This window comes from Xyrauchen texanus, chromosome 18, assembly GCF_025860055.1.
Source record: "Xyrauchen texanus isolate HMW12.3.18 chromosome 18, RBS_HiC_50CHRs, whole genome shotgun sequence".
NCBI lineage: Eukaryota > Metazoa > Chordata > Actinopteri > Cypriniformes > Catostomidae > Xyrauchen > Xyrauchen texanus.
In genome coordinates, this window is record NC_068293.1 from 35,567,797 (window position 1) to 35,583,361 (window position 15,565).

The 15,565-nt window shown below is 37.5% G+C and overlaps 1 protein-coding gene across 3 annotated transcripts in view; it reads right to left on the reverse strand.

The window, feature by feature from the left end:
* Positions 1–14,255, reverse strand: part of LOC127658504 (zinc finger protein Helios-like) — a 37,136-nt gene extending 22,881 nt beyond the window's left edge. For 2 of the 3 annotated variants that reach the window (XM_052147812.1, XM_052147810.1), the window contains exons 1-3: positions 13,649–14,255; positions 11,601–11,648; positions 2,347–2,451 (exon numbers count right to left, since the gene is read on the reverse strand). In XM_052147812.1, the coding sequence (XP_052003772.1) occupies positions 2,347–2,451; positions 11,601–11,634 (139 nt within the window). In that variant the 5' untranslated portion in view covers positions 11,635–11,648; positions 13,649–14,255. Of the gene's footprint in view, positions 1–2,346; positions 2,452–11,600; positions 11,649–13,215; positions 13,226–13,648 lie in introns of those variants that run through there. The other variant, XM_052147811.1, reaches the window with a different exon arrangement.
* Between the last annotated feature and the right edge of the window lie 1,310 nt (positions 14,256–15,565).

Here is a 15,565-nt window from a genome sequence, read left to right on the forward strand (position 1 = left end):
ATCAGTTTCATAATTTATAAAAATATAAGAGATACCTCTAAAAGTTTTTTGTTTATTTTTATATTTAGTACTGCTCTTCAGAATCTACATTACAGATAATAATATAAAGTATAGTATGCATATAGGTGTTGCTTTCTAGAGCATCAATGAATATTTGCACTTTGTGTGATAGTTGTGTACAAGTCCCTCAAGTGTCAAAATCTTGATCTCAATCCCAATCAAAAATGTGGTACACAATACGGGACTTTTAATTATAAAGAAGCCCGAAAAACACATGGGACTCTTATTTTGAAGTGTCTTTGCTCCCAGTTGTGAGCTCACTGATGGCAGATTTGCTGAGAAAGTGAATCTGATTAAAAATGCTAACCTAAGCTCCTGAGTTCAAAACCTCGGTTATTTTCGGGTGATTCATGAAAAGACACGGTTCAAAAGAGTAATTTGTTCACGACAATCTTGCGCTGTGTTTGTGGTTGCGTGCAGCGAGCTCATCACAACAGAACGGGTGAAAAGCAGCTCAAGACATACTGGTCGTGCACGCTCTAAAGATGTATTCAATAATGTACTCACAAGATGATATCTGTAGAAACCCTATATGAATGCGCACAACCCGACTGTCGGCATTGGCGACTAGATTTTAAATTTTTGTCGCAATCAATTATTTTTGGTCACATTTGCGACCATATTAGTCGCAATCTTGAGCCCTGATATCATGTGATAGTAAAAAAATATATATATATATATATGAAATAATATTTATGGAAGCTCAAAAATGTGACACTATTAAATATATAATGTCTTACATGACCCAATACAATTTTGGTAATTAAGCATTTGTAAAATATATATATGTTTTTCACAATTTTGCCATTTTGTATTTTTGTGTTATACTATTCAGAAGAGAAAGGTTCAGTGCTGCATTTCCCAAAAGCATCGCAAGCTTAAGTTGATCGTAGAGACCACTGGATCTATGATCTACTTAGCTCATAATGTTTTTGCGAAACGTAGCCCAGGAATACTAAAGAGCTGTGGGCAGAAAAAAGAATGATGTACAGAGGGTTAAACAAGGTCCCGGGTCAATAAAGACCTGAGGTATGCATTAAAGGGTTTAAAGAATATGTACCCCATGCATACTGCTCCAATATTGCCTGCAGAAAAGACCAATTTAGATCATCATGTATTCCCATGATGGGCCAGACTGGTTTATGCTGGTTAGTGCTGCTTTGGTGCCAGTCAAGATTGGTGGACCAGCATATGCAGTTCACAAGCTAAATTAAAGCTGAAGTTGGTAAACCATAAGGGTTTTTCTAGTGAAGCTGGTTGACCATAGACTTTTCAGCTAGGTCAGTTGGGGAAACGAACTGGCCTCCTAGCTAAACAAGCTAAGCAGGTCTTTTTTATTTTATTTGAAGTCCCAAGCATCCACACCATAACTATCCTGGCCTTTTCAGCATAGTTCAAGCATGCCATCATGGGGTTAATTAAACCTAATGTGTTGATTGGACTTCTCTTTACCATGTAACGTATTTCTCAACATCCTGTGCAACATGACCAATACATTATCTATGAGAACAATCTCTTTCTGGGATTATGGTCTGTGATCTCCATCCCTCAGCATCGAGCGCTTCCCTTTTCTTAGAATGCACTCTCATGCTGACATGCTCTCAGTCTAACCATCAGTTGACTTTGAGGAAGAGAGATGTCACGGAGCGGGCCTATCCCATCAGATCACAGATGAAGATGTAACCTCAATTTTTTACACTGCAAGATACAGACCCTTCCTCTGTCCATTGAAGATGATGCTCACTCATTTCTCCTTTTTATTTTTTTAATCTTTAGACATGGACAGTGAGATTATTTTATACCTTAACAAATGGACTGGATATTAAAGAATAAGTTCACCCAAAAATGCAAATTATGTCATAATTTACTCACCCTCATTTTGTTCCAAACCCAATTTACTTTCTTGCTTCCATGGAACACAAAAGTAGATCTTAGGCAGATTTTTATTGAATTGGCGCCTCAGTCATCATTCGCCATTATTGGAACAATTATGCTGCTAAAAGTGAATGCTGACTGAGACTTTCAGATCCTTATGTTCTGCCTTTGTGTTCCACAGTAGAAATAAAGTCATATGGGTTTGGAACAACATGAGAACGAGTAAATAATGACATAATTTTCATTTTTGGGTCACAATCCCTTTAAGCAAATCAAACCAATGCACCAAAAGCTGAGAAATTCAAATGACAACACATAATGTATTGCTGCTTTCCTCAACTGAATGTCCATCAGCGTAAAGTAAAGGCTACTATGGGAGTGGATGACTGGTTATAGGACACGTCTACTTACCAGGTGGAAAATCCGGACTTTGGGAATGCTGTCCATTGGGTGTGTTGGTCGACAGGTCCACCAGCATTCTCAAGTTCTCCTTCTTGGGAGAACAGTCGCCGTTACCTAGGAGACAGACAGAAACAAGTGCATTGAGGACATTGCCTTGCTCTAGACAGTATTGCTATTGAGGCAAAACACACACAGCTCTAAAACACAAATCTATTCAAGTAGGCAGTTCAAGGAACACCGCTCTTGTAAAAGCCATAATAGTGCTCATCAAGATTATCAGTCAAAGTCAGAAGGGTAGTTGATTCATAACATGTCCATGAGCTATTTTTTTCTCTCAACAGCAAGATTTAAGGTTACAATGTACATTAATATATACAGTAAGGGAAAATAACTCATCACATATAAACTGAAGGTTCTCACTATATTTAATCACATTTTGCTTACGTATTGAACCAAATTATTTTTTTAAAAGCATATATTCCATGTAGCCTTTCAATTGATATGAGGTCATTAAACATTCTAGACTTCATATTCATTACAACGCTAATGCACTTCCTACTGCATCCTGCTTTTTAGAACTCACCTACTATTTAATACTCTAAAATATGTTCAACTGTACCCTAAATGATAGTTTAACATATTTGTATCCCTTGTTTAACACAATACTATATATACTTTCAACTGTAATCTATTGTTTGATGCTCTAATATACTGAATACTGTTTACAATTCTATTATTCCCCTCTAATAAACCTCCTATACTGATTCCAAGCATGTAAGACAGATGTGCTAGCAAAGAAGCTAGAAAAGCCATTGCTCTAGCCTCAGTTCAGCCTGATCACACATAAAAATCGGCAAGTGTGTTCCAATTTTTCTTTAGCCGAAATCGGTATATGTTGACCGAATTTGAAAACACTGCCCCCAGAGGCTATATCGGAAAGTGTTTCAGAGCATATAAACAATGAAATAAGTGTTCTGAGATATCTCACAGGTCTATGTGACAGCTGCAGAATTTGTAAACAGCACAACAAAAATGTGTCCGTGGACATTGACGCTTTTCACCTGTCTATCATTTTGCTCATTCTAATAGTGTTGGATGTAAAGCAGATCATTGAGGCTATGATTCATAATGTTTGTCATTTGAGGGGGCTATTGTGCCACTGTTGAATTGGACAGCTACAGGAACAATGCTGCTCTTTTGCTCAGTTTTGGTCTCAAAGTTATATTTGGAGGGCAGGGTGTTGGAGTGAGGGGGCATGGCTAATTCAACTGCTCAGTCACGTGAACTCTTCAGAACACTAAAATAGCTTACAGCACCTTTAAGGCCAGGAGAGTGAGGTTTACACACTGCACAGCGATCACATACCAGCTGGCTACCATAACACTCACCCACCTAAACCTCACTCCCATCCGGGTCATGGCACCAGTGTCACCAGTTCTACTCAACCCTGAGTGGGATTTGAACCAACAATCCCTGGCATGAGAGTCAGACACACTAGCAAGGAGGCTAGAAAAGCCATGGCCTCTTGCCTTGGTCGCTAGTGCATCTCTTAATACCAGTAGAGTGAGGTTTACAAACCGCACAGCTATCACATACCAGCTGGCTACCGTTACACACACACACACACACACACACACACACACACACACACACACACACACAAACACACACACAATGTACAAGGTATATACAGTAAATAATAAAAATGTTATATACATTTTACTTAACATCTCAGTGACAAAGAAAGTCATACATGTTTGGAACAACACAAGAGTAAGTAATTAAGGTAAATTAAGGGAACTTCCATATTTGGGTGAACTATCCCTTTAATACTACTGAAATACATTTCTTGCTTTACTCCCATAGACTTCCATCTGACATGTTCTATGATACCCTCTTATACTGTATTTCTTGATACCGTGAAGGAGAGTAACATATCCCCCCCAGGTTTTCAGGTATTGTATACACTTAACTTCTTTTAATAGCACCCATCTCCATTACCAGAGCTGAAATTTCTCTAGGGTCAGTGACCAGCTCAACACTTCAGTTTACAGAGGCGGAGTGCCATCATCTCATGTGGGGAGAGCTTGTTAAGCTTTCAACCACATCCTTAATATTCAGATTGGATTTCCTCATCTCTCTGCACCCACTGCACATGGACTTCAGGAAATAATATGGCTTCACCACCTATACTCAGGGGGAGCAGTTCCTACTCCCTGATCCCATTACCCACTGACCCCTTCAGAGCCAAACACTTAATACAACAGCAATGACATTAGACAGCCCTGAAAGGTATAGTTTACCCCAAACTGAAAATGATATCATCATTTACTCATGCTCATGTTGTTCCAAAGCTGTAGGACTTACTTTCTGCTTCGAAACACAAAAGGAGATCAGCCTCAGTCAACATTCACTTCATATTATGGAAAACGTTGCAACAAAAGTGAATGGTGACTAAGACTAACATTCTACCTAACATGTATTTTTGTGTTCCACAGAAGAAATAAAGTCTATAGGAGTTTGGAAGAACATAAGGGTGAGTAAATGATGACAGCATCAAGGGTGGTATTATGCTTAACTCACTCCTTGAACTCCAAGTGTATGACTGGAAAGGTGTGGAAAGTACCTTAGATGTCAAAGCAAAGCTTGCTTTGTTATTATCACTCATCCTTAACCATTGCCTTAAACCCAATTAGTCCCTCCTTCAAACAGGTTTGTTCGGTAGCAAAGTAACTCTACCAAAAGAAGTAAGCACTTTAAAACATTATTCATAGATTTTTCAATTATTAATGTGGCCATGCTGTGAACAGACAGGTCCATTTTCAATTCTGAAGTTCAAGCCTAGCCAGAGTTATTTCAAATGCCACAGATCACAAGAGCAAATTTGTGATTTAAGTAAAATGTATACAGAGTGTAGAGATGGACTTACTGAGATCACCTAAATATCTTGAGTTCTTCCTTGACACTGTTGCCTTGTGCTCATTCACTAAGGCTTTGCGAGGCATTATTGTCTGTAATGCTGCTATGAAACAATATGTATTGTGAAAGGAGCATTACATATAAATTTAAATAAATGGAATTAATTTGAATTAAATTGACTTGGAGGCAATGTCAAAAAATAACTTCTCCATTCAGAGGAAATATTTGGGTCCTTTATTTAATTTAACTATGCCTAGAATAGAACATTATGAAATATATCAGATGTTACAAGACCAACACAGAGTTACTCTGAATGCCACAGTTCCCATCTGAAAACCAGCTTAAACCAGCATAAGTTTGATGGTCTTAGCTGGTCTCCAAGCCTGGTCAGGCTGGTCTGGTTTTCTGGTTTTAGTGGCGTTTGGGGCACTTGTCAGCTAGTCAGGCAGGCTGACCAGCTAAACCAGGGGAGCACCAGATTGGCCAGGCTGGGAGCCCACCTAAATCACCTTAAACCAGCTAAGACCAGTAAACCAGCTTTTGCTGGTGTAAGCTGTTTTTTTATTTTCAGGACAGTTCACAGGAGCCTTGCTATCAGCGTTTCAATGGTTTGATAAAATGTGCAAAATTTGCAATTACAGTCTAATTATTTATTAATAATTGCGATGAGAGTAGAGAAGGTGTATTTCGGGGGACAGAAGTGAGACAGGAGCATTTAAGTAGACTGATTTCTGTGCTGTCACACTGTCTGATGGACACTGTCAGTCTGAGAGAGTGAGCAACTCAGGGAGGCGTAGCCAATGACACAATCCCAAAGCCCATCTCTGGTTACGCTGCTGGGGTTGAGGGAAATCTCAGGTAACTGGCAGTCCCTTGGCAACGGGAAATAAGCAGCCACTCCGATTTGAGTGACGGCTGAGAGGAGGATTTTCCATAACAGAGTGCTGTGTCGGATGGCCAGAAAAAGAGACATCTTAACAGAACTGTGATCAATATTATATATTTTCTTATCAAATGAAGTTTCTAATGCAGTCCAACTTAAATATGTGGTTTTCAATATTATATAATGATTCCATTTAATTTTCTATTCTACAGTAAAATTGACTTTCCCACACATATGCTTGATGGTTACCCGAGAGCCAGCCTGCAATAACATATACATATGGATGATACGAAAGACTACTGCTCGCCCCCGTCTACTGATGCAAGCTGAAAATCTGTAGGCTCTTGGTAGACTACAGGAGTGACTACAGGTCTGAGCTATGGCACTGCTGAGTCAGAATCAGATCTCAATTCACTCACACTGGTGTACACGGCAGTCAGAAAAGTGAGGGCAACCTACAGAATGGACTGTTTCAAGCATATTTTTGTGGATCGCCAAGGCATCTAATTAGGGGTGTAGGGGTGTGAGACGTTCTGAAAATGTATTGGTTTCAGCAAAAGTAAAAACAAACAACAACAAAAATTTCAGCAAGAAAAACACATTTTACTTCTGTAATATGATATTTCAGTGTGAAATTGTATTTTCAGTGAGAAACGGATGAAAATGTAGGGATTCATGTGATATCAACTGAAAAGGAAAATAATTTTGGAGGCAGAGCAAACATTTCACATTGACTTTAATGTTTGGATGTGTCAGCTTCAGCACTCATCAGAATTATTTCCCTCAATCAATATAGATATATTGGAAACTGCATTTAAGATAAAATAAATATTACTGTAGGGTTGGGAACCAAGAACTGATTTTTATTCAGAACCGGATATATGTTTCAAAAAAATACCAAAACCATAAGATTCGAATGACTTTCATTTCCGTTAAAGCTACTTGATTGAGCATTTATCCGCTGATGCGAACGGAACACGTACTAAAATGCTCTGTGCTTCCTGCTGCACTAGTCAGCAGCAATGCTGCCCCGCTACTGAAAATTAATACAGCATGAAACACACATTGTGGACAATGTAGTCCGATACCCAAACAAATGACTCTTGAGTTGGCTCTTTTGAATCTACAGCATGACCAGTGTGGTCCATTTCCCCAACGAATGACACTAATTTTCTGGTTCTTTTGAATCTACAGCATGAAAAACAAAGCACAACCAGTGTAGTGTGGTTTCTAGATGAATGACTCTATGAGTCGTTTTTTTTTAATCTACAGAGCAAAATACAAATTGCAAAAAGTGTAACGCAATTACTAAACAAAATACTCTATTTGGCCGATTCTACTTAGGGAATTCAACTACAGTCATGTCCAGCTCAAAATGAGCCAAGTACTGTTACCATGTTCTGTAATGTTTTAGGCTCCTTAGTAGTGATAGACCGATCTATACAACAGTTAGTTCCGGTTCACAAATCTGATTGGACGACTGAGGTTCCATGAGTACTGATGTCTCACACCATCGGAACTCAGACGATTTACTGTTTGTATCACTTCACTTGTGTTCATGGTGTTCTAAACTATAGTATAAGAGCAGTGCAGATGTGTAAAAGAGATATGTGTCTTTACAGTTTTCCCTGTGACATTAAAGATTTTAGATAGCAGGTAGAGACAAAAGACAATTTTTATGTGTTGTGAGCCAGTCAAATTTGACATGCATTGAGACAATGCACATCAGTCACCGAGGGGTTTCTTTGAAGTCATAGTCATCGTCTCTCACTCCATGATTGATCGAATTACTACTACACTACTACAGCTGGGAAATACAGGTAAACTAACAGTTTTAGCAATTATACTTAGTTTTAGCAATTATACTTATCGACTGTGACAGGGATGATGGGGCCTGACACATGCCCGGCCCCTAATCGGGCTAATCAGCCGAGGAGAGGGATAAGTGCAACGAGACGCGGCAGTTAGGGAGAGAGAGAGATACAGGCAGCTGCCCTGTATGCCTTTGTGTTTATGTTTTGTCTTTATGTTTTAACCCAATTGAACCCTGTTGCATTGGTGCCGAAGCCCGGGAAGGAGGAGGGATGCGCAGTTGTAGAGTCGTCGCCACTACCATCCACCACATAGGACCAGCCATGGCCATCCGCCAGGGGACGGAGGAGTTGCTACCGGCCGCCTGGACGTGGAAGAATGGCTGCCATCCGTGAGGGGAGGAGGGGCTCACTGCCAGCCACTTGGAGCGTTGGGGCCACTGCCAGGGGCGGAGGAGTTCCCTACTGGCCTGTATGGCCCTACATCAGCACGGGCCATAAAGCACTCTTGTTTTTGTGGTATTACTTTAATATTGGCCAGGACAATTAATCTGCCAATATTTGGCCATTTTGTGATTATCTGAATCGTCCGATAAACATATTTGCTTGGCAGAATGAAAACAGTGTTAACTTTTTTTTTTTGTCAGTTTCAGAATCTACCAAAAGATTTATCAATGGATAGTCAACGCTTTCTGTTTTCAAGGTTTTTTCCCTTTAAATTGTATGCAAATTGTATTGAATATTGCATAAAATAAGTTTTTGTTTCACTTTGGAAAGTTTTTTTACATCTGATTTACTGTTGTTTAAATGTATTATGTTCATTGCCATTTATATCGGCCATCGGACATCCTGATCTGTAAATATTGGCATTATCCATTGAAAAAAAAAAACGTATCGGTTGACCACTACTCCTGACAGGCAGTGCAGTTTTTGACTTGTTCATTTCATAATTTAAATATTTTTATTTAAAACAATTAAATATGTTAGCATATGTTTTGGTATTTATATATATATATAAAGAAAATTACTTTTGAGAAGAGAAGAGATGCATTCAAACAGTTCTTCATACTTTCAGAAATCAGAATTTATGTATTTTTATTATTAATTTATTAATATATATTTGAAGTCAAAGAATATCTCTGATATTCTGGGTGGGCCTGGGTCTAATTTGGGTGGGCCCATGCTCACCCCGGCCCACCCTTGGCTACGCTACTGATTACTACTAATTCATAATTGGAAATCGAATCCTTAAATTCTTTACGATTACCATTCCTGTATATTGCTATATGATCATGGACTGAATGGCATTCTATAGACAAAGTCAGACAAGACATTGAACTGATTTGTACATAATTGTTACCTGGCAGCTCTATTAAGGGGCGGAGATTAGAGGCAGGTTCTGAGGTTTTTCAGCAGCATTACAAGACAAAAAAAAAAGAGGATTAACAGGATCAGTTCTCCCAGGAAAGAGAGTGATTGGTTGTGGCATGTTGCAGACTCTCAAATATGAGCTGGGATCAGGTTTATCCTGTCCGTCCACACACCTCCAAACCACCTTTCCACATTAAACACAAAACACATTCCCACTCACACTCCTTGCCACCTGCCACCTCTGAACTACACTTTTTTAAAAGGGCATGCTGAAGTGGACAAGCTCTCATTAACATATCAATTGCAATTTACTGTACAAAAGGTTGGAGTATTACTCTGGGATCTTAGGTGGATAAACCTAATGACAGCCTTTTTACAAAACAGAAACCAAGCTGTTCCAAGTGTCTTTCAAAATGTTAAATTAGCTTCTCCTATCAAAGATTAAAGGGAAAGTCATGTGAAATGCCATAGTTTACTCACACTCATGCTGTTCAAAATATCCCCCATGTGGCTTTCTTTATTTGGTGAAACACAAAAGGGAATTTTAGGTAGAATGCCTCAGTCACCATTCACTGCCATAGTATGGAAAAAACATGCAATGGAAGTGAACGGTGACTGAGACTAACATTCGACCTAACATATCCTGTTGTGTTCCAAGAAAGAAAGAAAATAGAATGGGTTTGATACAACATAACGTTGAGAGAACGGTGACTTTTCATTATTGAGTGAACTATCCCTTTAAATGTAGACAACTATAAGTAAACCATTTGTATGTTGTTTTCCCCTAAAAAAAGTGTTAACACTGAGTTTTATGTGACTTTATGCCTAACATGGGACACAAGGAGATATTGGGAAGAATGTTAGCCTTAGTCACCATTCACTTTCATTGCATCTTTTATTTTCTGCACAATTAAAGCAAATGGTGACTAAGGTTGTAAGTCTGTAACATTCTATCTTACATATCCTTTGAGTTCCACTTATGAAACAAATTCAAATGGGTTAGGAGCGACATGAAAGTGAGTCAACTAATTTTGACAGAATAAATGAATGATGGATTTTTGGGTGAAGTATCCCTTTAAATCTAGGAGGTGTTGAAAGAGGAAGAAAATAATGCTGGACAATATAAATAATGCTAATAAAGTTTTAAGCAAAACACTGCGATAAAGATGTCTTTGAATACAGCCAAAATGTATCAACAACTGGTTTAATTCATTGACATGAAAGATTTAACAGGTTGAAAGCTTTACAAAATGTGATGATGCTATTCAATAAACAAGATGTGGATCAGCATTCATTCATACCTTTAAAATATAGTCAGCCCACAACAATATCTCCAAAAGCTAAAGGTCTATGTAACCAACTAAACAGTAAACTTTTTTTCCAAGACACCTGCACATTCAGACGAGGGACTCGTTATCAGCATGTTCCATCTCAGGGAATCTGTCGGGGGAGGTAACGGACGGGAAGGTACCACAGTGCACCTGGTACTGAAGCCCTGTCCAGATTACAAATCTCAAGGGGAGCCAAGAGTTGAAGCAGTTAGCTTTTGAGTGGGATCTTGTGCTTGTGCTTGTGTGCAGCTAATGTGCTTGTCTACTGCACATATTCAAAAGCAGAACTGCAGAGAAACTCACGCATGTAGATAGCATATCTCAAATAAATCAATATGTATGTAAAATAAAGCAACAAAATATTTCTACATTTACAAATTAATTTTTTTAATAAACCATAAGCTCTAACTTGACCAAATAGGACATCCAATTTGAAATGTATACATCTGCTAAGCATTCTGTGACAAACAATTGAGCTATTTTTGTAAATGATTTTGTATGTTTATAAGTGAACTTGATTAATTTTGTGCCATATATAGACTCAGTATGAGAGGAACAGGAAAGCAGGTGACGTGATACAATTACTGTAATGGCGGAGCACCTAGACTATTTTAGCACTGTGTGTGCTCTGATTCACAACAGCTATTACCTGCTCTTCTGCTTTTTTTTTTTTTTACAATTATCTCACGATGTCTCAAATGCAATTTTCTCTAACATAGGCAATCCTGAGGAAAATAACTATATAATAAACTTTGCATGCCATACGATTAGCGGAATTTATAAAGAACACATCATATTTTCACAATAACAGGGTGGAGCAAGGTTTTTGATTGAAGAAAACAAAACCGTTAAACAGTTTCTAGGTTTTAATAAGCCGAATAAAGGATGCTTATACGTTCAGAAATATGACCATTCAGATGGTAAACAAAACATGAAAACTTAACCTACTTGCAATGTAGCCATTCAACGCCTCCATCTCCATAGTCAGGGGCAGAACTGTGTAATGAAAATGGAAATTCCATTAGAAATTAATTAAAGGTAAAATAAATTAAGGATCTGTATGACTTGAATACATTCTTAATTATTTTACCCACATAAATACACACTTTCATGCAAAAATTGTCCCTTAACAAAAGTCACTGATTTCAGGTTTCTTCCAAATTAAATATTTGCATGGGATATATAAAAATAAAGAATACAATGAATATCAGAAGTATTAAAAAAAATAAAAAATAAAAAAATGATTAACCACGATTACCATTATATAATAATTTGCTTTTAATCGTTGAAAGTGCACACTTCAGCTTCAACTCCGCAGCGTGAACAACTTGCAACTCCAAATATTAGCATTTTAATGTTGGAAATTCATCTCTTTGTTATACATTTTTATTTCAAAATCAGTACACAGGCTTCTCAAAAATGTCTAATTGTTTTTACTTTTCAGTTCATACAGTTTTTTATAGCCTCTTTGAATGGAATGCAACTTAGCAAATCTTAAGAATGCATTTTTAATATAATATGAAATGCATATATTTCTAAATTGTGTCGTGTAGTATTAGGGAAGTAATAGATAAAGTGATAACTTCCTAGTTAAGCAGAAATCATACATGCAAAGTGTGAAAATTGACATGTTTCTGTTGAGTTTCAGGTCCGCTGTTTTAAAAACAAGGTCTAAATTTACATTTTTGGAAACATTTGAGCTGTTAAGTGCAGCAGGGCCTCTTCCGATTAATAATGTCAATCAAACATAACATGAAACAGAAGTACTGTTCAGCCATGTTATAACAGAAAACAACTGGGCTTCAATCCATGTAGAAAAAAAAATCTATAAAATAAAGGCTTGAAATAGAATGCAAAATTGACTCCATCTACTCCACAAGTGTAAAAATAAATGAGCCTATTTTTTGCTAGAGATTATGACATCTAAGCACCGGGTTAGATGTTTGGAATGAGATAATATCAATACTAACAATAAAAAACATGCACATTATTAGTACTTTAGAATTAAATAAACCAGCTCACTGATGTGCATCATTGATCACAGATGATACAAATAATATAAACGTGCAAAAAGAAAGAAAAAAACACAGCAATACATTTTTAATTAATAAAATAGTACAATGAATTTCTATATTATATCTGTTCATTAATATATAATTAATCCATGCAATGTACTATTGTGACACTGCACACACTTACATTAATAACTATAATGCGCGCACACACACACATTAAAAACGTATCACACATAAAAAAGGGATAAAAAAAGATTTGTAACCACTTTTTTAAAAACACATCAATGAGCTCATATTAGGCTACTAAAGGTATCATAAACCTTCTTTTCTGAAATACTTCTAAATTACGATGATTAGGTCTGACATAAGACGAGAGTGATCCGGGATATGCTGATCAAAGTTTAGGAAATAATCAAGAAATAAAACAAAGCTCTATCACAAGGAATCACGCCCAAATTAGTTCAAAACATGAACCCGAAAATTAAATGCGATTAAAAAAAACAAGACAGTGGTGAAATGAGATGCAAATAATTAAGAGTGGAGTTGACCTCTTGTAAGGCGCCGCGCGTCTCCAGTGGACCTGGCGCGCACACTGGTCACGGAACACTTGAGCGCAGTGCACTCAGTGACAGACTTCACTCTCGTTTACTACAGCATTACTGTTACCTATCAACCCCTCTCTGCTACGGGCAAAAAAAAAAAAAAAAAACAACTTAGAGTCCGTTCCCTCTATTAATAAAAACCCCATTTGTGTTTTAATTGGTAGCTTTGTATATACAGATAGGTGATAGTCAACGTATTAGATTTGAACGAGATCTAATAGCATTAACACAACATGGCAAATCAAGTTTAACTAGAAGTATTGAAATTCGATTTGTTGTGAATATAAAGGTCTATAAGCAAATAAAGACAATGCATAATTCCGGACAACAAAATGCTACAAGGTCTTAACATTGAAACAATGGTTGTATAAAACTTTACCTTTTTTTCTGGTCTCCCCCCTGTGAAAACGCAAGTAGATTAAGCGTCCCCAAAAAATCCTTGCGTAAAAAAATGGGTGAAAGTATTTCCAATCTCTGAGGGTTTTTAGAGTCAAGTGTTAGACTCTAGTTGAAGTCTTCTGATGACTGTCATGTTCACATGTAGCTCATATTGGCCACAAACAGGGGACGATCGTGCACCAATACGAAAAAAGAAGAAAAAAAGTTAGGAAGCAAGCTGCTTGCTGGGTTTGTATGGTTTGGTGACTTCCTTTACGCTGAACAAGCCCGTCAGCTTTTCCATTTCACACGCGTCTAAGCGCCTTTCCCCCGACTATTAGATTTCGTCTTCTGATCTGAAACTGCTTTGACATAGTGAACTGAAACATGTGACTGTTCAACACTTGGGACAATCGATGAGAGCGAAATACTCAACTGGATCCACCGGTTCCAAGGGAATTAAGCCATAAATAAGGAAATGATGGGAACTGCCTACAATAGCCTAGTCTTAGAGACCAAGGTTTCCACCTGTCTGAGACGACATCAATGGTTGTGAGATGACTGTACGCTTGTTTTCTATATGCATCATGTGCAAATAGTTCTGGATCAGTGAGACACACGTAGGCGCTCTAGTAAGCTAATGCACTTCCATGTACATGCATACTGTTAGCAGACGCGTTCTAACTCAATTCTTCCCAATGCAAATTAATACGGCAATGTTTTATCTATTGCATAATGTTGATTTAAAAAAAAAAAAAAACCTGGTACGTCGATTTTATTTTAATCGCAGTTTAAGGCACTTACAATGGCAGTGAATGGGGCACAGTGTTTCAAAAGTTTAGCCACAATACGTAAACTTTATACATTAAAACATGATTTTATGTGATAAAATCCTTTGCCACCTTTGTTACAGTATTTACCACATTAAAGGCTTTTGCCTGCGTTATGTCTTCATGACAACCAAGATCTAATATTAGATATAATTTTACACAGATAAGGTTAGATAAGGGATATATCACACTAAAATCATGTTACCATGAACAAGAAAATGTTAAACAGTGTGTATTTTAATGTTCATGGACTGACCCCATTCACTTCCATTGTAGCCTAAATGTCTTACTGTAACCACGATGTTCTTTTCTTTTTTTTTTTAATAAACAAGGGACAAGTAAAAAATATTATTATTGTTATTAGCCTTTTTTCCTTTTTTTTTTTTTTTTTTTTTTGTGGTCGAGTGAGCGTAACCGTGGTCAGTATTGAACCAGGAAAATTCCTTTACAAGACGTCCAAACAACGTCACAACCGCAACAAGTGATCCGGACGCATCCTGGACCTGTCAAGAATTCACCGACGGACTTACTGTACATTACCTCAATGATGACAGAATCTGTTGAAAAAATAATAACACAACATTTGCAACGGTCATTTTACTGTACCTTTAGCAATCCTTGGGGTGATACACGTTCATCTTCTCTTATATGGAGTTATATGGGCTCTAAATACTGTGCATCCACTGCAGTGCGATAGACCCGCAGCAACAGTTTTTCCCTTCGCCTGTTTCCTCCATCTTCAGACCGTCTGACACAGAGAAACTGATCTCTCAGTCCACTCGGTAATCGATTAGATGCCTTATATTGCATTTTAAAGATCTGTTTTGGTTTTATATCAAAGGATAAGAAGTAACGAGGAAAGAAAGAGATGCTGGAATTAATCAATTTATTCCAAACACTTTGTCTGATTATAATATATCCACTCTCAAAATATGGCCAGTCATAATGATAATTAGCCTGATAGTATTATATCTGTTTGGTGTAATTGCAACTGTAATTGTAATAATCAAACTGTTTGGCTGCTTTCTTCACACATCATTCAAGGCATAGGCCTATTCCAGGACCAGGTTCAATAAAAATACTAAGTG